Genomic DNA, 27,109 nt, shown 5'->3' with positions numbered 1-27,109 from the left:
TATGCTATTGCTCTCAAGGGCTTACCATTCTCCCTCAGCAACCTACATATCACCTTGTGGATCTTTAAAAGCCAACTGGAATATAAATAACTACATGCTAGTATAATTAGTAATCATCAGATCTCTAGCAAGTTATAAATTTTGATTTTAACAGAAATGTTATAGAAAATCTGAATCCATCAGATACCTTTTTTTTTTTATTTGACTTAAAAAAACTCATGAAATCAGCAATTGATTTTAATTTCTGCACTGAAAACAACCATTAGGAAGTTTTTGCATTAAGTACTAAACAAAAATTTATAGAGGATAAATGTAATTTATACAGAATATCTGTTCAAAAAGTTTGATCTTACATAGATTTTTAACCCATATACTTTAGATATTCTAATACTTTTTAAGGCTACAGGCATGGAATATATGTCTTAATATTGTAAATGAACTGGATTTTTGGTAACTTGAAATTTCTTATTGTCAAATGGATGTTTTTCAAACTGCTTGGAATCAGGATAATAAGCAAAAGATTGTGTGTGTGTGTGTGTGTGTGTGTGTGTGTGTGTGTGTGTGTGTGTTTTCCCTTTGGTCTTTAAAAACCTTAATTGAAACTAATTTTTTTAAAAGTCTGTTGTCTACCTAGAATTAGGAAATTAAATTCCAATTTTGTGTTTCTAAGTTAATAAAATAGTCTGTTTCCTACCCACATGATAGTAAAATGATAGCAGTAGACAGTTTGAAATAGTTTAGACTGTTAGGGCTTAAATACTTGCCTTTGACTCTTTTGCTCTCTAAATTGCTCTAATTGGGTGCTGAGTGTCCAATTAAATTCAACTTCATATGTTTCAGGGCTAACCACTAAGGACACAGTTTGTTCTAAAGCTACTAAAAACTGCTTTTTAAATAAAAATTAATGAAATTGGTTGAATTCATAAGTAAATATTCCTACAAGAAATGTTCTTCACAATTTTCTGTTTTGTGTATTTTAAAAAAATGTTCGTTGACTTCATGAGTAATAGAGTCAGAGTGATATGTGGAAAACACATGCTTAGTCCCTCAGTTCATCTCCAGTGTTTGACGCACACACAGTTCCAGCCCCTAACTCCCTGTTGTCTTTCGCTGTCATTGTTTTTACTATTAATTTATTTAGAAATGGATTGCTGCAGATAGGCAGGGCAGCAGGCTAAGAAGCATCAAGAGCACTGCCTGCGTCATCGTTAGCTGTACCCGCCCCCTCGGTTAGCTCGTGTTGTTTGCAGCCTCTACTTGTTCATTCTCGGGCACACTGCAGCAGGGCTAACTCTCTTTTTACTCTTTCTCTCGTGGTCTCTGGTGAGTTCCTCACTGCCAAGTTGAGTGATGATTTAAAAGTCTCCCATTTTCTTAACCAACCAGCAAAACTGAACATCATACACTACTTGTCTAGAAACACACCAGTTCCTTAATTGGAAAGTATTGGTATCGCCATACTTGGCCTCCTCTCCCTTGGTCCATCTCTGTTTTGTTTTTTTGTTTTTTTTTTAATTAACTTCATCTGATTTCCTGGCATAAAATATTAATGTTCAAATGAACACTGTTGATTTCAGTTTCAGCCACCTTGTATCTTCATTTATGTATGTTAAGAGTTATAGTTATAAGCCGGGCGGTGGTGGCGCACGCCTTTAATCCCAGCACTCGGGAGGCAGAGGCAGGCGGATCTCTGTGAGTTTGAGGCCAACCTGGTCTACAGAGCGAGTTCCAGGACAGGCTCCAAAAGCTATAGAGAAACCCTGTCTCGAAAAAAAAAAAGTTATAGTTATACATGAAGTTAGACTCTTCCCTAGCCCGCATCCCTCTACTTCACATTTTTCCCATCTTGGTAATCAGTTGCCTCCTCTTGCAGTTTCTCAGGTAAAAAGTATGGTTGTATCAGGCCAACAATATGGCTCATCAGCTATAGTTGTACCTGCAGCTACGCCTGACAATCTCATAATTCCGTCCCTGGAGCTCACATGGTGGAAAGAGAGAACCAGCTCATTCAAGTTATCCTCTGATGACGACACCCATGCATGCACATGCTTCCTCACATACCAATAAAGATGCACACACACTAGATATATGTAACAATCATCTTTATTGAAAAAGAAATCTATAAGAAAAATGGAATGTTTGGATTGTTTCTGCAATCCTACACATAATCTCATAGCATATCTTGGGAATATATTCTCATTCTTTGATGTAAGATATTCGTTAAATTGATTGCATTATGAATATGAATATATTCTAATTTTGGTCTTTTTATCCTTCTTTTGTTTCTGCTTTCTTTTGCAGTCTAATTCCTCAAATAATCATCTATCAGTGTTAAAATTACCATTTCCCTTTAAAAACACATAGCTGGTCTATGTATTTGCTTATCTGATTTTGCTATTTTATCCTTATTTTATAAATTTATAATGTTTAGACTGGTAAGCATTTACCTCTTTGTAATTAATATACCTATTTTTTAAATATATTGTATTTACATATCTTCCCTTCTTAAATCTTAGATACAATTGAAAAGGAAATAAGAAAAATCTTCAATATTCCAGATGAGAAGGAGACTAGATTGTGGAACAAGTATATGAGTAATACATTTGAGCCGCTGAATAAACCAGATAGCACCATTCAGGATGCTGGCTTATATCAAGGACAGGTATTTTTGGCAATAATTTTTTAAGATTTATTTCTTTATATTTTATTTGTATGTGTGAGTGCCTGCGAGTGTGTCTGAACCATGTACATGTCTGGTGCTCATGGAGACCAGAAGAGAGCACTGGATCCCTTAGAATTGGAACTGGAGTTACAGGAGTTGTAAGCTGACTAATTTGGGTGCTGGGAACTGAACGTAGGTCCTCTGCAAGAGCAACAGATGTTCTAACTGCTGAGCCATTTCTCCAGCCCAACAGGAATGCTTATTTTAAATGTAGCTTTTAAATTATTTGTGCCTTTAAAAACTTTGTAAATATTGTGTGATACATGATGAGTCTGTCTCTGGCTACCTCTTTCTAACTCTTCTCTGTCCTCACTGGTCAATAATTGTAATTTCTAGTTTCCTTGTTGAGCTTGGAAACACTCTACTTCTTAGGAATGTTTTCACTGAAAATAGCTAATTTTGTAAGATAGATCAGCGGACTACATAAGGATCAAATAGTCTTTTGTCTCTATTGGCCATATGTAAGTCTCTGTTGCAGCTGTGACTCTCCCATTGTAACGGTATAAAAGCAGCCATAGGTGTTGCACAAAGAAGCGGAGACAGCTGTATCACAAATAAACTGGTTTAACAGAGCTGTAGGCTTAGGAAACTGTAGCTTGTCTATCGCTGTTGGGCCTATCGGCTCCCAATTCGATCTTCCCTTTTGGTATAGTTTAAAATAATTAAATATAGTGAGAAATTACGTATACATATATAGTGTTTCATCACAATTAGCAACAGAATCTACCTTGTAGCTATTTCTTCAACTAATTTCTATTTCTTTCCCAGCCCTTGTCTTTCATAGTCAACATGCCTTGTTACCTCCAGTTTCTTACATATTCGTGTAGTCTTACTTCACTAGAATATTCATTCTAAGATGTAAATCTGACTCTTTGCCTCTCATAAACTTTTCCTTGCTCCGTAAAGGTTATGAAGTCCAGACTCCTTAACCAATGTACAGGTCATAGTTTAGCCCTTTGTCTAGTTGTCTATCTTTAGACTATCCTTGTCTTTTGGTTGCCATAGTATTCCTACAGTGAGCTTTTGAATGCATTGTTCGTGTACCTGGTGTACCATTCTTGCCATTTTCCTGCATCTATCCTGTAAAAAATTATTTTAACCGTCAGGTTGCATCAATTTATCCTTCAAGTTTCAGCCCCAAAACACAGCTCTTTACCTGTCCTTATTTTTATCAGTATCCATTTATCTTCATTTAAGAAAAATTTCTCCCCTACTTTCTGTATTGATTTATTAGTATCTTTTAAAAATATACTAAGGTTCATATTTTGATTAGAGTTTGTTGTTTTAATTACTAGTACCTAATACAATGACTGGTGATTCAATGTGTAGATAACTTTTTTCTGTCAGTTTATTTGAAAATTACTATTAACATCAATAATATAGTTATTTTTAAAAACTCAGAGAAACTGAGATGAATTGTTAGTAAATATCTGCTATATATCAAGTATTATACTAGACTATCAAAGACAGTTTGGTTAGCTGGGGAACTAGTCAGGTGTTCCAAGTCTTACTACGCAAACCTAAGGACCTGAGTTTGATCCCCAGCTGGGGAACTAGTCCATTGTGCTGAGTGCTTGCTACACTAGCGATGGAGACAAGCAAATCCTGGGGTTCCTCGTTGAAGCAGCCTCATGTAATGGGCAAACCTAGGTTTCAGTGAGACCCCGTCCTCAGGAGCAGGTGACTTAACTATGGTGACTCAGCAATACCTGACGCTGACCTTGGCTGCACAGGCTTGTGCCCACACACGCTCCCCTGTACACATTCATTAAAATCTTCTAAAGAAAGAAAGAAATGGTGTGACGTTAGCCGTATAATTCCCTCCAGAATCTCAAAAACATTAAAGTAATGATTTTCAAACTTATTTTAGCCATTCTTAAGTGAAACTGAAGTTCATTATTCGCAGTAGGAGAGTTGCCTGATTGAAGATCATATAAGACATAATCTCCTTGACAGCTAATGAGTTCACTTCCACTGGACACAAACCTCTGCCCAGGTTACCATCTGTTGGTACTTGCAGTAGAAACATAATTTGAAATTGTGTAGAGTTAATTCAGTCAATATTTTAGGGGCCTTACGAAATGGACATTATTTTCCCCGCACATAGAAAAATGTAGTCTTATAAAGTTAAAGAATTTGATATTCTTGATGATACACATTTGTCCAATTGAAGATTAGACTTGGATGAGAGAATTAAGCTAGTCTAATAAGATTAAATATTTGTGAGGACTTATTCATTTGGGAGGAGGTATGTTTCCAATAATATAAATTAAGATTTTCAAATAAAGAAAACTGTGTGTGTTCTATATGTACAGAGACCAGAGGAGAATATCAGTGTCAGCTTCTCAGTGTATACCTTCTTTCTTTGTTAGGACTCTCACTGAACCCAAAGCTCGCTGTTTCAAGTTCCCAACAGCCCACCCCACCCAGTGCTGAGTTATAAGGCATATGTACCATGGCCAGCTTTTGTGTGTGCATACCAAGCACGCACAGCAGGCACTCTTGGCTACTGAGCCGTCTCCCAAACCCAAGAAACACTCTCACTGCCTTCTCCACCTTTACTGTATGTTAAGTATCCTAATTAGAAAGTGAGCATGGAATTGGAGAGATGGCTCAGTGCTTAATAGCGTGTGTTGCTCTTGAAGAGGACCTGAGTTTGGTTCTCAGCAGCTATGTGGGTGACTTGCAGTCACCTGTACCTCCAGTTCCAGAGGGTTCAACGCCTTGTCTGGCCTCTGTAGGTTCCTGGACTTGTGTGCATGTCCCAGTACATACACAAAACTGTACATTACCCAAAAATAAACAGTTTAAAAAATTTTAAGAGAGAAATACAGTACAAAAGCATTTACCTCCCCATACTGGTGTATTTTTTCCTGTCTCTCTTTGATGTGTGTATAATTTAAATTTGGAACTTTTCTTAAATTTTAACAATAAGCAAAACACTATTTAGAAAATGATCTGAATACAGAAAATTATTTAAATAAAGGAGTGAATTTTATTCTTGTGGTTTATTACTATCTGTAGCTATAAAATGTTGAATTTTAAGTAAAAATGCTATTAAATATTAAAATGTTATTGCTAAATGATAATGCAAAACTTTGGGAGTTTTTATAGCTGAAATTCCTTGTTTGAAATTTCTCCAGAAGTACCTAATATTTATGAATATGTGGATATGGTTTATGTATGTCACTATAGTTGCAAGTTGTAGTAAAGAAAATCTTATAAGCTAAGAATCACTCAATAAATTCTACTTAATAAATCTTTGAAAATATATACTTCCTATTAAGATGATAATTAGAAAATTGAGATAATGGATAAACTGGTAGGTAAGGAGAAGAACATCAAAGGGGTCAGGATGGTAGGTGCTTGGTGCAACACACATTGAGTGTATGAAATCCATTAGTCAAAGGCAACTTTAGTATTTATTCAACATGAATGCTGTCTCAACAAGTTACCTGAATTTTTTGAATGAGTATTTCAATGTCAATTACATTTCACACTTTATATTTTATCTATTGCATTCTTTGTGATTATGGTCAAAAGCCAATTGATAAATGGTCTGGAAACACATAGTCCTCCAGGGAGAGTTGCTGTGAGGATTTAGGAGAGCATGCAAAATTGCAGCTATTCATTTGTGGTATACTGTATTTCAGTTCGTGTTCTCTTGCATTGTAGGTTTACCGTGAAAATTTAGATTTTTAATTTCTCCTTAGTAATATCACAAATTAATAAATATTTTTAAATTAAAATTTTCTTCCTTACATGATTCATCCCTAACAAAAAAATAGAAGAAAAGGCCTCTTTTTTAACCTGGATCATGAAAGAGAAAGGCGTTAGGGATGTTTTGAGAAAATAAAAAAAGTATAGTCTGGTGTGCAGGCATACAGGCAGGCAGAACACTGTATATGTAATAAATCTTTTTAAAAAAAGTATAGCTTTATCTTGGCATGGATCTTTTATTGACCTAGATGATTTTTGTCTATCTGAGACAAGCTGTAGCAGGGTACTTGAGTTACTGTAATTTGATTATGGATTCTTATCAGTGTGACTATCAGTTATGTACTAAAAGTTTTCATAATTTAAGGCTGGCAAGATGGATCAGTGGGTAAAGGCCCTTGTTGCTAAGTCTGACTGAGGCCCATGCACACTGGAGGAAAAGAAATGACTCCCACAAGTTGTCCTCGCATCTCCATGTGTGATCAAGGCACATCCATGCCCATAGAGCTTGGGTGCCTGCACATATAGGCAGCCATACATACTATACACAAACACGTAAAGGTAACAAAATCTATTTCTAATAAAGATTTCAGGAGCTGGAGAGATGGCTCAGAGGTTAAGAGCATTGCCTGCTCTTCCAAAGGTCCTGAGTTCAATTCCCAGCAACCACATGGTGGCTCACAACCATCTGTAATGAGGTCTGGTGCCCTCTTCTGGCCTGCAGGCATACACACAGACAGAATATTGTATACATAATAAATAAATATTTAAAAAAAAAGATTTCAGAATTCATAAAAATAATGTAAATGAATACTAACTTTAAATTATAAGTAATCTGTAGTTTGGAATTTTTGCTACTGTTTATCGATAATATTTGCATAATAATAATTAAATCATGATAGCGCCACTGATAGAACGTCTGTATCCTATGTTACAAGTGTAGATACAATTTGAAAGCATACATGTTCAACACATTTACAACTTATGACCAGTTTATTATTTGACTTACTTACACTTTCTTGAAGTTACAGAAACTGATTTTTTTTCTTTTTTTCTTTCCTATCAACACTGGCTTTTATTTCAGACCATTTTGTCTGTTGCATCCTTAAATAATCAGTTACTTTAGTTCCTTACCAGCGTATCTCCTGAAACTGTCTGACTTCATAGCTGTGCACAAACACCCTTTATTGTGTCATGTTTGCAGGTGTTAGTGATAGAACAAAAAAATGAAGACGGAACGTGGCCAAGGGGTCCTTCTGCTCCTAAGTAAGTGCTTCCCTCGGGGTTTGTTGCATGATGTTGAAATGTGGATTCAGACACTGAAGTCCAAATGAGAGCAAAGCCTAATGAATGTTGCAATGCATATCCTTTATCTTTTATACTTTATTCTTGGAGAATGTTTCTAAGTTTACACATAGATTAATATGGTACAAATTTAAAACCTTCAAGGTAAAATCACTTTTAGAATAAATGATAGTGTAATAAATGTTGTGTATAATATAGTCAGATCCTTAAGTATTTTGTTTTGTTCTCTTTTTGTGATGTTGAAGTACACCTGTTAGTGAAATGCTTCTTTTATGAAAGACAGCCTGGAATGAGAGTAGTATTTCCATTATACAAATGTCTTAGAATTTAAGTGTCTAAGTAGACCGTGTCTGGAGTATGGAGTTGCTTTTGATGGTAAATGAAGGAAGAGTTGAGAATCTTTTCCAAATTGTAAGATCTATACGGTATTATCAAAGACACTTAAACCTACTTATATTACAATACATAAACTTCAAATCTCTGAGAAGTAATACATGTGTCTATAGTTGTTCTATTTCTGTAGCCTACAGAGACCCTTTATATCACACCAGGTTCGCTCTGCAAATACTGTGCTAAGTGAGATAAATGAGAACTACAGATAGCTTCATACCTGCTCACATTTGCTTGATGCCAAATAAGTTCAAGGAAAATTTAATTTTCTATAACTCAGAATTTCAGATTCTCTGAGGGATTGTAGATCTGAGTTTTGAAGAATTTCAAAAATAATGATGTAATTAAATTACTAATATATTAGGTGCAGACATAGCAAATTTGTAAAAGCAAACAGCCTCGCCACTTGACTACAGATTTTCTTCCTAAGGAAATGCACCTTCAGTAAGAATGTGCAGTTTTCATCTTCTGTGCAGTGTTTATTGGTGTTGTTATTGTTCTGATTGTTTATGAGTTGTTGCCTAAATATATTAATTATGTAAAGGTGTGTATTGCTCAATGCCCTGCTTAGTTGAATATAAGGGTAGATTTTTGAGTAAAACCAAACTTTTTATAGGAAAAAGTGAAAGCGTGTGAATTGAATCATGGATTTCTTAACAGGTAGAGATTTGGAAATTATGGACTTTTGAGAATATTCACTTTAGTGTTTAATCAAAACCACTGTTTTTGTTTTTCTCACTTACGTTTAGATTGCTATATACATTTGCTGAATCTTGAAACAGATTTTGAAACAATAAAATTGATTGAGTTACATACTCAAATATCAAGAGTTCTAAAGTTTGAGAAACCTTTTCTGTATAGAATTGATGGCTTCACCTGGCTCTCTCCTTTTTCCATTCCTTCTTTTGTTATTAAACAACAACAAGGTATTGCCTGTTGCCTAGACTGACCTTGAACTCCGGAGCTCTGGTGACGCTCTTGTCTCAATTCCCTAAAGTTAGGACCAAGTCTGTTTTCAGTCCAAATCGATTTTTCCCATTTTAGTTTGTTCAGATAGCTGAAATACTGCTATTATGTCAGAGTAAAAAACAATTCTCAATGCCTAGTACACCATACTGATGTGTATATTGGTGAATGCAAGTGTAGTACTGGAGTTGCGTGAAGTACAGCTACCAGGTTAGTAAGAGTACTCGCAAAAGAAGGCTAAGTATCATTTCATCTAAAACAGAAGCACACAATAATGTATCTCTGTTGTCACATCATGATTTACCAGAATATTTTCACTTGTGTATGAAAAGATTCCTAGAAAGCTAAAGAAAATTCTCCTAGTTTAAGAAAGCCTATGTAGCAAAATTCAGTAGCAGTAAACATTGTTCATTGTGAAATTTAAACACCCTTCAATTAAGACAGAAGATAGATAAATTCACTATCGACACATAATACAAAAGGACCTTAACACTAGTGATCAAATAATCTACTTGAAAATCTAGATGGGAAGAGCAAACCAAATGGTTGTTCAGTGCCAAATGATCTGCCAGGAAAACATACATCTAAGTGACATATCTAATGTATGTATATACGTATATAGTAACAATTAATGAAAGATGAGGCCATAAATTTAAAGGAAAAGAGGGGACAGCATATGAGAGGGTTTGAAGTGAGGAAAGAGAAGGGGAAAATGTTGTAATTACATGATAATCTCAAAAAAGTCTAGATCAGCAAACTGCTGAAAGCTGTGAGAACTGAGACGATGGCAGCAGGCCTTTTTTCTTGCCAGGGGCCAGTGATCTTTTCTCAGTAGGATAACTGATGGAGACCTTCAGTGTTGTGGGTCGTGTGAGCTGAGGCTCTGCTGATGTGGCACACTGCCTTAGTCTTGTTAGCACAGAGATGTGATTGTATTGAGGGAGTTTTATTTATATGGAAGCGAAAAGCTTGTATTTATTTTACGAGCCATACATCTGTGAACTCTGGTGTATATTAGTACTGAACTGTGTAGAAAATTAAACAACATAAATTGTGAATAAGGATGCACAAATTTATTTGGTAGACTACTGAGAATTAGTACAATGCTAAGTAAAGGGCCTCTGATGTCACACTAGCAGAAACAAAAAAACGCAAATGAGTGAGCTGAGAAAGACATGTCCGGCTCAGGATGTGACCCACAGTAGTGTGTTAACCTACCACCTGGCAGTTAGGTTGTTCAAACATTTGGGTGTGTTCTCTGGGGAATAATCTGCAATATAATACTTTGGATGCAGAATGAATGCATTTATTAGACCTGTAGTGGGCAAGAGTAAAAGAACAAATAGCAGGTAAGTAACGTGAAATTGGACACAATGACATCCAGCAGAAATGAGTAGGGAAGCCAACGGTTATGAAACAGTCTACTGGAGTTCGCTATAGAGAGGTTTTCAGACAGGGCTTCTCTGTGCATGAGCTTCCAGGTTCTCATTCCCACCACAGGCATCTTTGCAGAGATTGCAATCGTAACCCCTGTAGGAAATGTTTTCACTCCCTCTAGCTGTTTGCCTTTCTCCCTTTTCACGGTTACAGAGGCAGAGGGCCAGCCTGACCCATGATGAGGAGTTTTGGAGGACACTTGAAACAGACATTCTATTTGAGACAAGGAGGTCTCCTTATTCCTAAAGATTGCTCTCAACAAACTCATGTGACAGTGTGCAAGTTTAGTTTATAATACATGTGAGCAGTCAGGTTTGCTGTGCTTTGGTTTTACAGGTTTTGTTTGGGGTTTTTTAGAGATGTCTTAGGGTTTTTATTGGTCTGATAAAACACTGTGACCAAAAGCAGCTTGAGGAGGAACTCAAAAAATGAACCAGGAGGCAGGAAGTGGAGCAGAAGCCATGCAGAGGGGCTGTTCACTGATGTGTCCTGCAAGGCTTGTTCAGCTTTCGTTCATGCTGTCTGTGACCACCCCCAGTAAACAGAGCCTGCACACATCAGTCATGAATGCAATACAAATTTGACTGCCATCAAGTTTTATCAGGCCCATTTTGATCTTATTGAAACCATTAACATTTATGTTAAACCTTAAATTTTAGGGGCCACTTGAAGAAATGTTAAATACTATAAATATTAATAGTAAATATAATTTTACTTAAAACATCTAAATATATTTTAATTAACAGGGAAAGCAACCTAAAATCCGTTAAAAACCACTCAAAAGCCAGGTAGTAGTGATACGAAGGCAAAAGCAGGTGGATCTCAGTGAAATCAAGGCCAACCTGGTCTACAAACTGAGTTCCAGGACAACTAGGAGTGTTACACAGAGAAACCCTGTCTCAAAAAACCAAAAAAGGAAAAAAGCCAAACCACTAAAAAGCTATTTTAATTAATTTCCTGCTAAATATCAGCATACAATTTGATGTTCTTACTTGTGTGCACATGCACACACACATGCACAGATAATATTCCAAATGTTCTGTGCTTACTAGTTGCTTTATTGCATGTATAATCCAGTTTTGAGTATCCAGTTTCTTACACCTCACAAAACAGTATTTTCTAGTTTTACCTTTAAAAGGGTTTTTTCTCTTTTAAAAAAAAATTGGTACTTTTGTCTGCTTTGCAAAGGCAGGAGTGTTAGGGACTGATCCTAATTGATCTAAATGATTGGAAATGCATGGATGTCTATGTTACCTTAACATAAGACATTTTAAGGTAAAATAATTGTGGAAGCCTTGGGGTTCCTAAAAAGAAGAGAAAACTATATCAATAAGTTAATGCTTACTTAACAAAAAGGAAGAAAGAAGGGAGGGAGGGAGGGAAGGAAATGGAAGTTAGTGCTTTATTCCTGAGCTGTGGCTCTGGAATGTGAGCGCCCTAGATTTTGACTATGTTGTACTATTGTATCTTTTTCTCTGTTGCTTCATTTAGGTGTAATAATTTAAAGCATTTTGAAATAATTGCAGTTATATACAAGAAAGCTAAATTGGTTTTCTGGAATAATAAAAATTCCTTTTTGTGAAGATAACATTTGAATTCAGTTCATTCATTTCCATTATTACTTAACAATGCTGATAAAAGAACATGTGAGAAGGTAGTGGAAAGAGGTTCAAAGCCATTGATAGTTCTGTGTTTCTATGGACAAGTAAGGAATTTATCATTAACCAGTTAAAGCATGTGTGATTGAAGATAACCATGCCAGTAATTCTTTTTGTGACTGATTTGCTTGCATGTTCATGTACGCATTACGTGTTTGCCTGGTGCCTGCAGAGGTCAAAAGAGGGCATTGGATCCCCTTGGCATGGAAGTAAGGCATGGTAGTGAGCCCTGATGTAGGTGTTAGTAGGAGCCTGTGTCCTGTACGACTAACAGGTGCTCGTAACTTCTGAGCCATCATTCCAGCGATTCTTACTCTTGCACTTTCCTGCTCTTGGGATGCTCTGACTAACAGAAATCTAAATTGACAGCTAAAACTATAAAGCATAAACTTAATCCAGTGTTAGGATATTTTTACAGAGTTCTGCTAGACAAGAAGAAACACTCTGAGTTATAAAATTGTCACTGGAAGAATCTATATTAAGCATGTAGGTGACTGGTGGTTGTTTTTCTATACCAACTGTATCAAGATCTTCTTTGAAGATTATTAGAGAATAAACCCATTGTATAGCTAGAAGGATAAATAAAGAACTAGTGCATAGACTTAACTGGGTTAAAATTAAGGACCCATTAGGAAACATACCACACAGCGTATCCATTTTATTTTAACAAGTTGTATTGCGATCTTAAGGTTCATTGCACTTTCCTTATTCTTCATATAATTTTCATAAAAAATCAGCTGTGGGATGGCTTTTGCTCAGACTTCTAATGTGTAAGATAAGGAGAAAACCAAACCAAAAATGTTGTGGATATAATTTCATAAAAGGAGCCAGAGTGTGAGCATGATGAGAACTGCGGATTTGTATAGTAAATTATCTTGGCTAATAGGAGACACACAACAGAAATGTTTCTGAATAGGAGCAATCACAAAGTAAAAGTATTTAGTATTTGAAGAGTTGCAAGTTTTCCTTTAAGAACTTGTTTTAGAATAATTGAGAGAAACGTAGTTTGTGGTTGGTCTTGTTTTAGTTTTGCTAACTTTGCCATTAGATTTTATAAAGTTAAGATGACTGTTTTGCTTTGTCAAACTTAGCTGCCTTTTAGCTGCTCAATATTTTGGTGTTAGATTTTAATGTATATTAAATATTTAGTTTATTTAACAACAAGTTTAGAAACTATATTTTCATTTTGAAGGAAGACATTCAGGTGTACTAAATTGCATACATTTAATTGAAACATCACATTGAATATAAAATTCAGACACTACAAATGTTGGAATGTTGAATAAGGTTTATTCAAACCACTTCAGCTAAATTGACAATTTACCTTTTTGATTTTTCAAAGAGAGGAATATACTGCCTTATATTGCACCTAGCCTGCCCTGATCAAAATTATTTTTCAGCAAGGTAAATAGCTTGCTCTCTAGTCAATCAGTATGTAGAGCTTTAGACATTTCCTTTCTCTTCGGTAGAAAGCCATTAGAAAATGAAGAGTGTGATTTTCAAATTGAGAACAAAGTGTCGCTGCTCACCTTCAGTGAACTAGTTGACTTATAAATAATGTGGCATTAACTCTAAATTTTAGCTAGAATGAGGTGTGTGAAATATGGTTCAGAAGTCTAAATCAGAAACCAGGAAATGTATTCGTTTAATCAGTAATTCTTTATCTGTAGCCTACATCCATCACTCTTGTTCTAATTTCCTTGGTATTTAAGGAAAACATTTACCTGTGTTTTTGTATCAATGCACCCTAGACTTTTCATTGCTGTTCCTTCTGTTAATTCCTCTTTCTTATGCATATAGTAGGCACTAATTTATTTGTTTCCTTTCTAATGTCATTATCTCATGAACATAAGAAAGTTCACCACATTAGGAAACAAACCATCAATATTCTCCTATGCCTCTTTAAGTTTTTTCGTTTTTTTTGTTTTCTTGTTTTGATGCACTACCATCACCCCCTGCCTGCCCTCTAGACATCTACCTTTTTCCCGAAAACTGTCCTTAGTACCATTCACAATTTAATCAATTCTTATTTCTCTGGGAGAATTATTCACATGTAATGTATGAGGTTCTCCCTGACTCCACTGAGTCTGTGCAGCTGCTGTGCTTATGTCTTGACTGCACTTGAACTCTTCGGTCATCCATCGTAGACACCCAAAGTCAGGAAACTTTCCCTTAACACAAGCAGATAGTAATGAGTCATCTGTATTAAGATTTCTAGCTTCATCTAAATTCCTGTTCTTCTTGAATATCATGCATGACACCACATCAGTTTGAACCAGATATTTGTTCTTTGTTTTGCATACATAAATATATACATTTTCTGTATTGGTTTTACCAGGTGCCCTCAAGCTTCCCAATCCCTCAATCACTTTTCTCATCTAACTAGCACATCTCAGAGGTAGCACCGTGAAGTGTTGTTTCCTAAGCAGTATACTAGTTTCCTGCTACAGTCTTCAGAGTCTCTAGCCACCTAGAGGACTTCTTTTCACCCCCTCCCTTTGAGGCAAGGTTTCTCTGTGCAGCCCTGGCTGTCCTGGAACTTGTACTGTAAATCAGGCTGGCCTCGAACACTGCCTGGTTCAGAGAACTTCTTTTTGTGCGGATTTTATCAGTGTATCCTAATACATTAATATGTAAAATATTTAAGAGTAGCAATATTGAACAATTATATTTTGACATCAGTAACATGTTTATAAAGTTAACTGTTTTAAAAAGGAAGACATTCAGAAAGTAGCATTAAAACACTTTTGCCAGGCAAACACACATAAGACCACAAAAACAATTAAAATGGAAACCGTAATATACAAGCAAAAGGTCAACAAGACAGAAAAAAGTGTTAAAACAGAGCAAAATGAGACAAAAAAAAAAGTCTACAAGATACCATTACATTCATTTTCTGTTGATCATCTACTGCTGGGCATGGCGCCTGCCCTGAAGCGTGCTTGATGTACTCAATGAGAAAATCTGGTTAAGTAGAGACAGCTAAACTCCTACACTTCTTCATGTAGTTTACTAGATACACTGGATGAAGTGCATGGAAGAATTCAACTATGTATAGACATGTAGTAGATGGAACTTTCAGATGAATCAAAACTTGACACGGGGTCTATGTTTCAAATGAGTGACTGTAAAATGGGAATCTGAAGTATATCCGTGACTTACAGCCTTACACTAACATCTGCAATGGTCACTTGACACATAAGTATATCCAAGTTCTTCAGACCTTCAGAACACTGGTATGTTTCATAATGCAACTTTCTTGCAAACTCACATTTTAAAAAATGAATTTTATGAGAAAAGTTTGAACTTAACATGGTCGGAAAGTCGAAATTCACAGAATTTGGTTGAAAGTTGGGATTTTGTCACTGTCATTTCAATTCTCAGTTGTCAGACTTTGACCTGATTGTAAGCGTCTCCAGGTGTCCACACGACATAGAAAGAGAGGTGCTGAGTGAAGTTAAGCTTGCAGTTCAGATCTGTGTTCACATTAGCATGGAGCTTATGCAGGCTTCCGTTTCGCAGACAGTATTTAAAGGAAGTGTAGTAGGCTGGAGAGATGGTGGCTGACTGGAGCTATAGTGCTTCCTGATACCAAATCTGGTTCCCAGCACCCACTGAAGTCTTCCCCCAGCTGCTTGTAACTCCAGTTTCAAGGGATTCGACACCTCTGCCTTCTGCTTCTACAGGCGCCTGCAGTCTCGTGCACACATCCACACACCTATACCTTATTAAAAACAAATATAGAAGTTTTTTCAGAGTCAAGATTTAATAAAGGTTCTTACTGAAATTGTTCCTCACTCTTAGATTGTGCTGTGGCTACTGCTTTTCCATTCATGCGTGTGGGCCAGTAGTTTGAACTGCCATTGACTTTGAATATCCATCCAGGAAAAGCTACCAAATGACATTTTAATAAGGTCTCAGTATTATGAAAATCATTTTAACCTCATAGATGTCTTGAAAGGGTCTTGATACAAATGTGTTGCCCTGTTCACTCTACTTTTTTTTTCTGTTTTGTTTTGTTTTTTGAGACAGGGTTTCTCTGTAGCTTTGGAGCCTGTCCTGAAACTAGCTCTTGTAGACCAGGCTGGTCTCAAACTCACAGACATCTGCCTGCCTCTGCCTCCCGAGTGCTGGGATTAAAGGCGTGCGCCACCACCACCGCTTGGCTCACTCTTACTTTCTTAATTTCACCCTTTATCGAATTCCCCCTTTGTTGTCTTGATAGTTCCCTAATCTATATTTCTCTCCCCCAGTCAGTAATCATACTGGAATATAAATCTGATTATGCTGCTGCTCCTTATTAAATTTGCATTATGTTCCATCAGTTGTGTAAAATTCTGATTTCTTCGTAGGACACTAAAGGCCGTCTGCCTTCCCTTGTCCCGTCATCACTGTGTACCTCCTTTTCAGCCAGGGTCACTTGACTGTTGACTCCCAAACACAATTGTTTCTGCAATCCATACAACTACATGTACTATTCTTTCTACTTAGTTCCTACATATACCTCTAACTGTATATCATTTTTTCAAGTTGCTTCATGTCACACGTCACAGAATCTTATATTAAAAGTTGTTAAGCCCTTAGTGCTTTACATCTGTTTTGCTTATGGCATTTCTCCCCACCTGATTGCAAACCTGTTGGAGTCCAGGAACTGGGTTGTCTCACACTGTTAGATACACTGAAAATGGAGCATATAGTAATCACTTGATTAGTGAACTTCATAGGAATTACTACCAACTACAAATGCACTCCATGATATTTTATTCCTTTTTAGTATAACCTGTAAGTCCAGTTACTCCTCAATAATAAAAGTTTTGGACAGGCAGGAAATGTATATGTAAACATAGGTCTCTGCTTTATTAAATGAAGCTTGCCTTTATTTAATATTTACTTTTGACTGAAAATAAAATAGAAGGCATTTCTGAAAAAAATATGCTGAATGAAGTTTTGAAAAATTAACATCCATTTTATTGCTGCAACTCAAATTCTAATCCCATTAGATTGTTTTCCCCTACTTAAAAGCTCTTACAATGGCCAGCATAGCGGTGTGCACCTTCAACCCAAAACTCAGGAAGAGAAACAGGTGGACCTCTGAGCTTGAGGCCAGCCTGGTGGAGGTACCATGTTGAGACTCTATTTCAAAAACAAACAAAAGAACCTCAATTATCAAAAGGCAAAGAGTTCTTTCTACTGGTGTTTGACAGTACTAGGTATTATATTAGCAGCATTCAAGCTTTCAAGTGTGTCCTCCACTGGATGTGCTCTTACAACTTAGCTGACTGTATTTTCTATTTTAGCTTAGTATAGTAGAATGCTTCCCTGTGAAGAGGCGTCTTTTGGGAAGGCACCTAATTCAAGGACCCTGTCAATATGCAGTGTTCAGTAGCAGAAAGAACTTTCTTCACAAACAAAGGTGTTTTTACTAGGATTTTTGAATTTGAAGTTGATTTTTGAATTTGAAGTTGAAGTTTTCTTATATTTAAGAAATTTCATTGTCCAGCATTTATTTCATGTAGCATGTATGTCTGTATATAAAGAATAAATGCAAATTAAGTCATTTTGTAGATTAGATTGTCTGGCCTGTTGACCAAATCACTGTGTATTAGCACCCATGTGGAGGAGATTCGTTTTTAGAAGCATGTCCATCACTTAGAATCTACTGTGACTGAGCTAGGATGGCATGGCTTTCACATCCCAGCTAGATAGTCCATAGGCAATGTAATGTTTATACAACTCATGAGACTTGAATCTTCCAGACACCTATATGTACTTTAATTATTTCTTCACAATAGATTTATTGATTTTTCTATCTGCCTTTAGCATATGTTTACTATCTAAAAGCCAGTCCTCATGGAGATCCCCCCACCCCAAAAGATGCTGAATTAATGAAGTGTGTATCATAGTCATATATGAATTCTTCAGTTTTTCCAGAGATACTTTTGGCCAGATACTGTTTCGTAGAATTATGTTTGGAATTTTCTTTTGTTCTTTCCCCGCACTGACTTCAAGATTTATGAATGGTTAACATTCACTGAGCCCTGTGTCAGTACTGTGTATAATTGCGAGGCCCTGATAGCTACTAAGTAAGAAAATTAGCCTCATCCCATTAAACATACAGAAAGTGATTGTAAAATGTTAGTAATTGTTACCCTCAGAAATGGATATATCGAGTTATAGATTTATAAGAATAATTGCAAATTTTATAATTTTATAAATTTTATTTGAAAAGTTCCCTTTTGTACCAATTGTACTTCAAAGGAAATATATATTGAAAATTAAAAACCAAATGATATATAATTATTTTGACCATAAAATCTGTTTTCCAGCATTCATTTACTACAAACATTGTCATGTTTCTTTTCTTTATTTCATAATTTTGTAATTCATTTTTATCTAATTTGACATTTTCATATTTTTAAAGGTCCCCAGGTGCATCCAATTTTTCAGCTTTACCAAAGATCTCTCCTTCATCTCTATCAAATAATTATAACAACATCAACAACAGAAAGTAAGCACTGAATCTTAAAAACTCTTTCTTTAATTGGTTAGCCCTATTATGGTTGCAAAAAGATCTCTTTTATCTAAAATTTAGGATAAAAGTCTTCATGAATCAAAATTTGTTTTCTCTTAAATTAATGGTCAGTTCTTTCACAAGTCACTTCACAAGAAATAAAACACATTTTAAAAACTACCGGACTTAATACAAGATAGTCTGTAATAGTTAGCTGAAAAATAAAAAGAACTTTGAGCATTTTCTATTCTAAAATTCAGATTCTATTTATTGCAATTTTTTTATAGGACTTGGTTGCAACACAAGCTCATAGGACTATAAATCTCACATGTCATCTTAGTCTGACCCATAATAAAGCATGTGTCAATGATTCTTAGTTGGAGAGCAGATACTATAGAAAAAGCAATTTTTCTTAATAGTTTCTTTTCCCCATAATACATGGTATTTAAAATTATGTAGTTTGTGAATATGTCCTTGATTGCTTTTTTTCAAAAGGCTAAACGTCACTAGGACCTTCCTTTAACATCTGACGGTGTATTTGCTACCTTAAAAATTGCAGTTTTGTTTAGTCAGTCTACCCCTCCCACCTTAAATGGGTTTCAGAGATTGAAATCAGGTCACAGGCTCACCTGCCAGTAGTCTACCTGCTGGGCCGTCTCACTAGCAAAACATGCTATTTTCATCTTGGTGGAGAAAAGAAAAAGAAATCCATTTTAATTATAATTTGCTCAGCCACTGTATGAGAACCTTTATCCCAGTGGGTTGTCCATCTTTATTAATGGGTATGATCTGTGTGCACTGTGGTTATGTGTCACTTCCACAGTTCAGATCGCTTACACGTTAGTGCACTTCACAGATGGCTGCTAATTTATAAACTCATAAACTGAAGCACTAAAGCAGTTTGGGAAATAATCATAAATCTAGCAGTAGTTACATTTATGAGTTTAATTTCCCTATTAAAATCCTCATGTTTTGTAGGAACATGGTAAAGTGATTCTGATATGTCTGGATATTAAGTATACAATAATAGCTAAGAAAATGTTAAAGGAGAAAAATAATGAGAAAGGTTAGTTCTTTAGCATACTACAAAAATACGCAATGTAAACAGCACAGTTTCATCTAAGAAGACACATACGGTTAAGTGGAATCAGACAACCCAAAACATCTTTCCATGTAAGAATTTGATGCCATCGCAAAGCATTCTAAACAATGAAAAAATATTACAGTTATCCAAGAAATACCATCCAAAAGATTAGGTAGCTTTTCTAGATGTTTTTTTCTTTAGAACTTTCAATCCAAGATTATTATTAAGCACTAAAAGAAGGTAAAGAATTGGGCGGGGGGGGGGGGAGAAAAACACTTTAAAATCAAGTTCATAAAGGTTAGAGATTTCCTGAAACAGAAAACTAAATAATACAACCAGGTACTAAAAAGAATTAACTATAAATATTTGCATGTCAGGTTCTCATTAATTGCTTTTGTAAGTTACAACCATAAAAAATTAAACTATGATATCTATTCTTGTAAGGCTTTCTTCTGAGCAGCTGTAATAGTGGCACTTTTAGTAAAAAGTCTCCCAGTTCAGATCCAACAAACTTAAAACATATCTTCTTTTCATAATTCATCAAAAGTAAACACACCGTATATTAGTACGACAGTGTAGTGTAGTAGTACAGCGTGGAAGGTGTGAATATCCAGGTGCTATATTTCTTTCTCTTCTACATAAAAGTACATACCCTCAGGAAGAGCTTCTTGAGAATAAATATTTTTTAGCCCAGTTTATATTTTATGTTTTTTAATTCATCAAAATTGCTTTTTGTAGGCGATAATGTTATGTTAGTAATGTTGCTAATGGCTCCCACATCTACAATAAAATAAGTAAATTTGCCCTTGTGCTCATTTTTAAAGCAATTTTAACATTATGCCTAAGTGGTATTGACTAGAAACTGTATTTTGACTGGGGTCATTGTGTTGGTATATGTGGTTTCTTGTTTTTCTGTCTTTGTCTTGTGTTTTTCCTTTATATAATAAAAATATCAAAGTGCACTCTAGTCTCAGAACCTCTGGAAAGAGAAACTCCTGAGGGAAAGGGAAGTTGTTTAGGGAATTGTGACAGGAACTACCTTCTAAGGAACTCCACCGTGGTCATTTGTGAGCTTGGAAGTAAGTTGTGTGTATGACTTATCTTTCTGAGTAATGAACAGAATTTAGGAATTTTGTGTTGCCTTAATTTTTAATATATGAATTTAATGTATTTAAGCAACTATTTTATATAAGGTTTTTTTTTTTAATTTGACTTGTAGAAATAAGTAGTAGCCAAATACTTGAGGTGAAAATAGTGTAGTTTCAATAAAAGTAGGTCAACAAGTTTGTGACCTTTCTAGGTAACATAGTTTTAAACTTCATGTATGTAGAAGTAGTCTCCAGAATTAAATTGTATATTAAAATCTATAGTTATACTGTAGACTTAATTATATAGTAAGAAGAGTAGATACACAAGATTATATGAAACATAATTTCAAGTCCAAGACTTGAATTATTATATCCTAAGAAGTAAAATTTCACTTTCAGAAATAATTGTAACTGATAATGTACACTTAGAATTATTCAATTTAAGTTAATAAAATTTGAAACATTATGAAAAGTCTACTTTTAGAATACATTTTATTTATCCTTTCCAGTAATGTTACTTCTTAGGTCATAAAATATTTTTGCCTCAATTACAATTTATGAGTACTTTTTAAATATGCCAATTTTTTAACTATTAATGTTTTCATTACCTTTATTTTTCTGCCTTATGTATTTTATAATATTACTAACATTGCTATTAAAGCTATTTTAATGATCTGTTGTCTGGATTTTAATTTCATATCAAAGTAGGTGTTTTTTTTTAATTTGTCTCAGTCTCTTGAAATGAAAATGATGCCCTGTATGAGAGTAAGTCATATCAGTAACTATATACTTTGTGGTCGTCTAGAACTTGCCATCTGTTTTTGTTGAATAACCTAGGTGAAAACATTTCGTTAACTGCAAAGTTAGCATGATTAAATATGTGTTTATGATGTCAGATATCAACACTAAATGAAAAGTCAATCAGAAAGCTAAATAAAAGGTGTATAAAATGTTCCATTTTTACATAATCACCATTAAAGAAGATTTACAAACAGTATTAACACAGTACAGTATTACAATGCCTACTAACACTTGTGTAAATTTTATCTTTCAAAATCATTAGCAAAAAAGAGAAGCAGAAGCTTCGTGGGCCTTAGGAAAGCTTTTCAGGCTTCCATGTGCTCTGTTGAGTGTACAGATAGCTGATAGCTTCTGTCCTTGCCAGAAAGAGCTTTCCTGTGCAGTTAAAATACGTAACATGGAATGTGAGTGGCCAGGAGAGCTGGATCATTGGTTTTTAATTCATTGTCTTCAGTATCATCATTGTACTTGTAGACTGTCTTAATCTTTGGGTGAGCATTATACTCATCCCATCATTTAAACCAAAGTATAGACACATCTTAAAAGATTCAGATTTTCTTAAACAACCAAAATGTGCGTTGCACATAGGTTTTCCCATTTCAGGGTAAATAAAAAGTCTAGAACATCAAAACAGTGTTTTACTTTGAGCATAAGACCTTGATTCTCATTCATGTTCGTACTAATGAATTATAAGCATTTCAGTATCTATTTGTGTTTGATGTAAGGAAAGACAGCTGAACATATATTTCAGGGATAAGCATGTAAGTGTGCTTTCACTGGTTTGATATGTGTGTGTGCGTGTGTGCATGTGTGTGGACACCCATGCACATGCATACACGGGGGCACGCATGAGTGTGTAGTTAGGGTACTTTGCTCTTTTGCTTTAGCTACTTAAATTTCACAGTCAAGCTATATCTTTTTTTCTCCTCTGTCAGACCTTTTTAAACACTGTATAGGAGAACTTGATTTTAATTACATTCTGAGTGATGATACATTAAAGTCTAACAGGTTCTTAGTAAGTTTTTACTTACTAGGACTATAAAACAGAATAAGATATATTATACCGCTAGTATTTTAAAAGAGAAAAAACTTGAGTTCTGTTTGTCTTTTTTATAATTAAGTTTATGACAAAAGCCGTAAGTCCAACAGTTGTTACATTTCTCTGGGCCTTGATATTTTCATTCAATCTTAGAGTGGATTCTTTTTGGAAAATCAGGGAGTTGGTATTTTTGTTGTTGTTGAGAAGGGAATGAATTTTTTAAGCACTAAAAATATTTATAGTCTTATTAAAAACACTTAGGAGAAATCTGAAGGGTAGTTTTATGGGATCATATTAGAGTGGAAGAGAAAATCAAGGCTGAAAGTCTCAGCTTCAGCTGGGGAATGTAACTGGGGCAGGGAAGAAAGAAAGCCTTGCTTTTCTGGGTTGGAGGTAAGCTTGCAAATGAGCAGCAAGAGGTATGAAGTCCTTCCAGAAAGAATGAGGTGGCCCTGTGGTTGTGGGGGGGGGGGGGTGCGGTGACAGGTCAGGAAAACGGACAGGCTTGACAGTGAAGAACTATAAGGAAATGCATCAAAGCTGGGCTTCTGGAGTCTATAGGACTGTCTGATTAGAGAAGCGTTTCAGCAAGTGTTCCTGACTCTGGAGGAAAGGGGCAGCGATGCTTTGTAATCTTGTAACCCTATGCAGTGGCTCTCACCTTCCATCACATGCGACCCCGTAACACAGATCGTCCAGTCCCGTTGTGCTGATCCCAGCCATACAGTTATTTTGGTTGCTACTTTATAACTGTGATTTTGCTACTGTTATGAATTGTAATGTAAATATTTTTGGAGATAGAGGTTTGTCAAAGGGGTAGCAACCCACGGGTTGAGAACCACTACCTTTAGGGAAATTTAGAATATTGTATCTCCACTCAGGGCCAGAGATAAAACTCATATCACAATCTGTTGACGAATTTCACTAACAAAGTAGATTGCAAAGTGAGTAAAGAAAAAATTTTAAATAAAAACATAAAAATAGCTATGCTTTACAAGGAGGAAGTAGCTGTCCTAGAATGTGCCTCAGCCTAGCTCTGAGGTGTTTCTAATCCTAAAGACAAGAATTGGGATATTGTCCTTTCTTAAAAATTAGTATATGGCCTCCAAGCAGTAGTGCTTCCCAGCACTTGGGAGTCAGAGGCAGGCAGATCTCTGTGAGTTCTAGGCCAGCCAGGCTGGTCTACAAAAGCTAGTTCCAGGGCAGGCTCCAAAGCTACAGAGAAACCTTGTCTCGAAAAACAAACAAACAAAAAAAACTATATTGCCATGAAAGTTCTCCAAAGGCTGACCCGTGAGTTAAAGGGTCTGACCATGACCTCTGGCCTGTTGATTGTCTGACAAGCCACCTAACAGCTGTGTTTAATCTTGGGTTTACTGTTTTCTGTTGTCTGTTTGGTATGGTGTACATATGTTTACTAAAATCTTTTTTAGAATAAGCAATACTGTAATTCATATAAACCATTTTAATCTAGTGAGAGTATAATGTCTAGAGTAACAAAAAATATTTGAAACCATGAGAAAATTAAATATCAGGAATAAATTATAGCCAGGAAGTATTAGTGGAGTTACTAACTTATTGTGTTTATTTGTAAAACTACATTTTATTTGTATCATCATTTACTTCTATTTTATGACCTTGAATTGCATCCAGCTTCATCCTAATGAATAAAAAGCGCGAAAAATATGATTTTGAACTGTTTGCAGAGTATCTCTTAAATAGTCTCATAAAAAGCTATCATAAAAATTAAGAATTCCTCCTTTTCATAAAATTATCTTATATAAAAATAAGAGATTTAACTTATTGACCTAAATAATTCTAAAATTATGCTGATTTCCTAAATTTTAGATTATAGAGTTTTTCAACATTTATTATACTGATAGAGGTTTTTTTGTTTATAAAGTTAAAGTGAGTATTGCAGAAAATAGGAGCAAAGGTGAGTGAGTGGTCCTGCCTGGATCTGCTTGTATGCAATCCTTTCTGCATTGCTGATCAGAGGCTGCTCTCTGCACTTCCGTGCTAGAGTTTGCTAGTCCAGCTTAGAAGCTATAAATAGAATCTTCCCTGCATCTCAACGTGATGTCACAGTGGCCTTGGGCCTCTTGGTGTTCATCTGTAGCTGAAGCCCAACTCTCCCGTTCCTGCACTGTCGTCTTACCATAGCAGACTGACTCAAAGCGGACTTTAATGAGATGATTAATTGCTGCGGATGGTGTTTAAAATCTGAGTGTTTTCATTTTGATGGAGCAATGCAGAATGGAGCAAGCCACGATGCTGCTCCTGTTAACCCAGGGTAGAATGATATAATAGTGGGTTCTGTTGAGTGATGTGGCTTCTGATATGGTGCTTTGTTGCTTGGATAAAAACACCTTAATTAAGGAAGTTACTTTGAAAATGGTGTCTCAAGATGTTCCACTTGAGTGTTTAGCAAAATATCCTTAAAGATTAACCAGATATTCCCTGCATATGCTTAAAGTACTCTTTATTGTAACCATATTGTGATGCAACTGGCTACATTTTTATAATTTTTTTCTTCCAGTGTGAAAAACTCAAATTACTGTCTCCCATCATATACTGCTTATAAGAACTATGATTATTCAGAACCTGGAAGAAACAATGAACAGCCAGGCCTCTGTGGCTTAAGTAATTTGGGAAATACATGTTTCATGAACTCAGCCATTCAGGTAGGTCTTTCCAAACAGAGTGAAAATTGTGCTTCATGAATTCATTACTGCAAAAAGGATGGCGTTGTTCTGTCTTTATTTTTTTCATGTTGAAGAACTTCATGTTTTGACAATTTGTAATTTGTGGGATATTTAGGCGTGTACATGGTAGCTCATGCTGCTGGTAGTAGGATTTCGACCTGCTTCCCAGTTAGGTAGCATGGTCTATTGCTATATTCAGACTAAATGTTTCCTCATGCGAAATATATAATTCTAAGCAGGAAACTTAAATTCCCAAAGGAGAAGCAGACAGTCCAACTCTCCTTTATGCAGTAGAGGTCTGTTGCTTTAAAAAAATAAATTCTTAAAGCTTTAATAAGGGCTTGACATTTAAAAATAGAGAAATTCATCTCTCCTTTCCCCTCCACGCTTTAACTACTTTCTCTTCTAGAGCTTATGGATGTGCAAAAAAGAGCTGGTTACTGCTCCTTGCCCATTCTTTCCATGTGACTTTTCTTTTTCTTGCATTCTATTCATTCTTCATAGTTGTTAAATATCTATGCCTTTAATCTGAAGCAATGAAGGAAGTATATATTGAAGTAACTGTCATATCTATAAATTAGAGCAGATTGCTTCATCCTCTTTTTGTTTATTTTCTGAGACAGGCTTTCACTGTGTATTCATGGGTGTCCTAGAACTCACTCTGTAGACCGGGATGGTCTCAATCTCATAGAGGCCCATCTATCTCTGCCTCCCCAGTGCTGGGGTTAAAGGCATGTGCTACCACTGCTGTGTTTTTAAAAGCCCTAAGTAGGGTAGACTATTCTTGATATTTTAACTTAGTAACTTTTTTGTCTTTTCTGTGAATTATTAATTTTAAGTCTAATATTTTTGTTCATATTTTAAAATTCAGTCTCCTCTACACAGGAGGTAACCTCCAAAGATAACAGAGTATGAATTGCTGAAAATAACCACAAATCTTTTAGACTAAGGATAAGTATTTATAAAGTACATTGTCATTGATCCAGCTGATTAATAAATTGACCCTTTTTTTATAACTTCTTGCACAGTTAAAGTTTAGCTGAACTATCTAGACCAAGAGTTGGCAATAGTTTTAGAACTAGAGGGTTCAGGGAACATAGTCAATTTCTGACTTAGTGGGGCCATTTCAGAAGTTGCCTATCTGTCAAGCAGAGGCTGACTAGCTTAGTGAACTCTTCCTGAGTCCTCTGTATGAGCATTGGGTTGACAGGCAAGCCATTGCACCTGCTAAGTCAATCTAAGTGAGACTGCCCTGTTCAGCTAGAATTGGGGTTAATCTTCTTCTGATTGCAATTAATTGGTAGCTCCTGGTCGTGTCTTTTAACATAGTTCAGTCTGACCATGAGGATGCTGGTTTGTAAACCTTGAGTGTTCACCAAACACTCCAGCAGCGACTGTGTGAAGTAGTGGATATTATTTCATACTTGTGTCTTATTGTAGCTGAAAACTATACTTTCTCTAAAACAAAGTTCTCTAAAATAAGCTGGAAAAGGGGAAAAACCATGGTTTTTTCTTTATTCTTATGAGTATTGGTGTTTTGCCTGCTTGTATGATTCTGCCTGGTGCCCACTAGAAAAGGGCATTGAGTCCCATGGGACCAGAAGAGCAGTCAGTGTGCTTCACTGAGCCGTGTCCCCAGCCCCAATTATTGGATTTATTTTTAATATAAATGCAGAATCTCAAAGG

General features: G+C 35.7%; 1 protein-coding gene across 4 annotated transcripts in view; it reads left to right on the top strand.

Moving 5' to 3' along the window:
• Usp15 (ubiquitin specific peptidase 15) overlaps window positions 1–27,109 on the top strand; it is a 93,268-nt gene that overhangs the window by 28,906 nt on the left and 37,253 nt on the right. For 3 of the 4 annotated variants that reach the window (XM_075954562.1, XM_075954564.1, XM_075954566.1), the window contains 4 exons: window positions 2,517–2,662; window positions 7,644–7,705; window positions 18,617–18,703; window positions 25,258–25,402. In XM_075954562.1, coding sequence (XP_075810677.1) covers window positions 2,517–2,662; window positions 7,644–7,705; window positions 18,617–18,703; window positions 25,258–25,402 — 440 coding nt within the window. The remainder of the gene's footprint in view (window positions 1–2,516; window positions 2,663–7,643; window positions 7,706–18,616; window positions 18,704–25,257; window positions 25,403–27,109) is intronic. The other variant, XM_075954563.1, reaches the window with a different exon arrangement.

The sequence above is a fragment of the Microtus pennsylvanicus genome, chromosome 20 (assembly GCF_037038515.1).
Source record: "Microtus pennsylvanicus isolate mMicPen1 chromosome 20, mMicPen1.hap1, whole genome shotgun sequence".
Lineage (NCBI taxonomy): Eukaryota > Metazoa > Chordata > Mammalia > Rodentia > Cricetidae > Microtus > Microtus pennsylvanicus.
The sequence above is the reverse complement of the archived record's forward strand: the minus strand, read 5'-3'. Positions and strand labels throughout refer to the sequence as shown.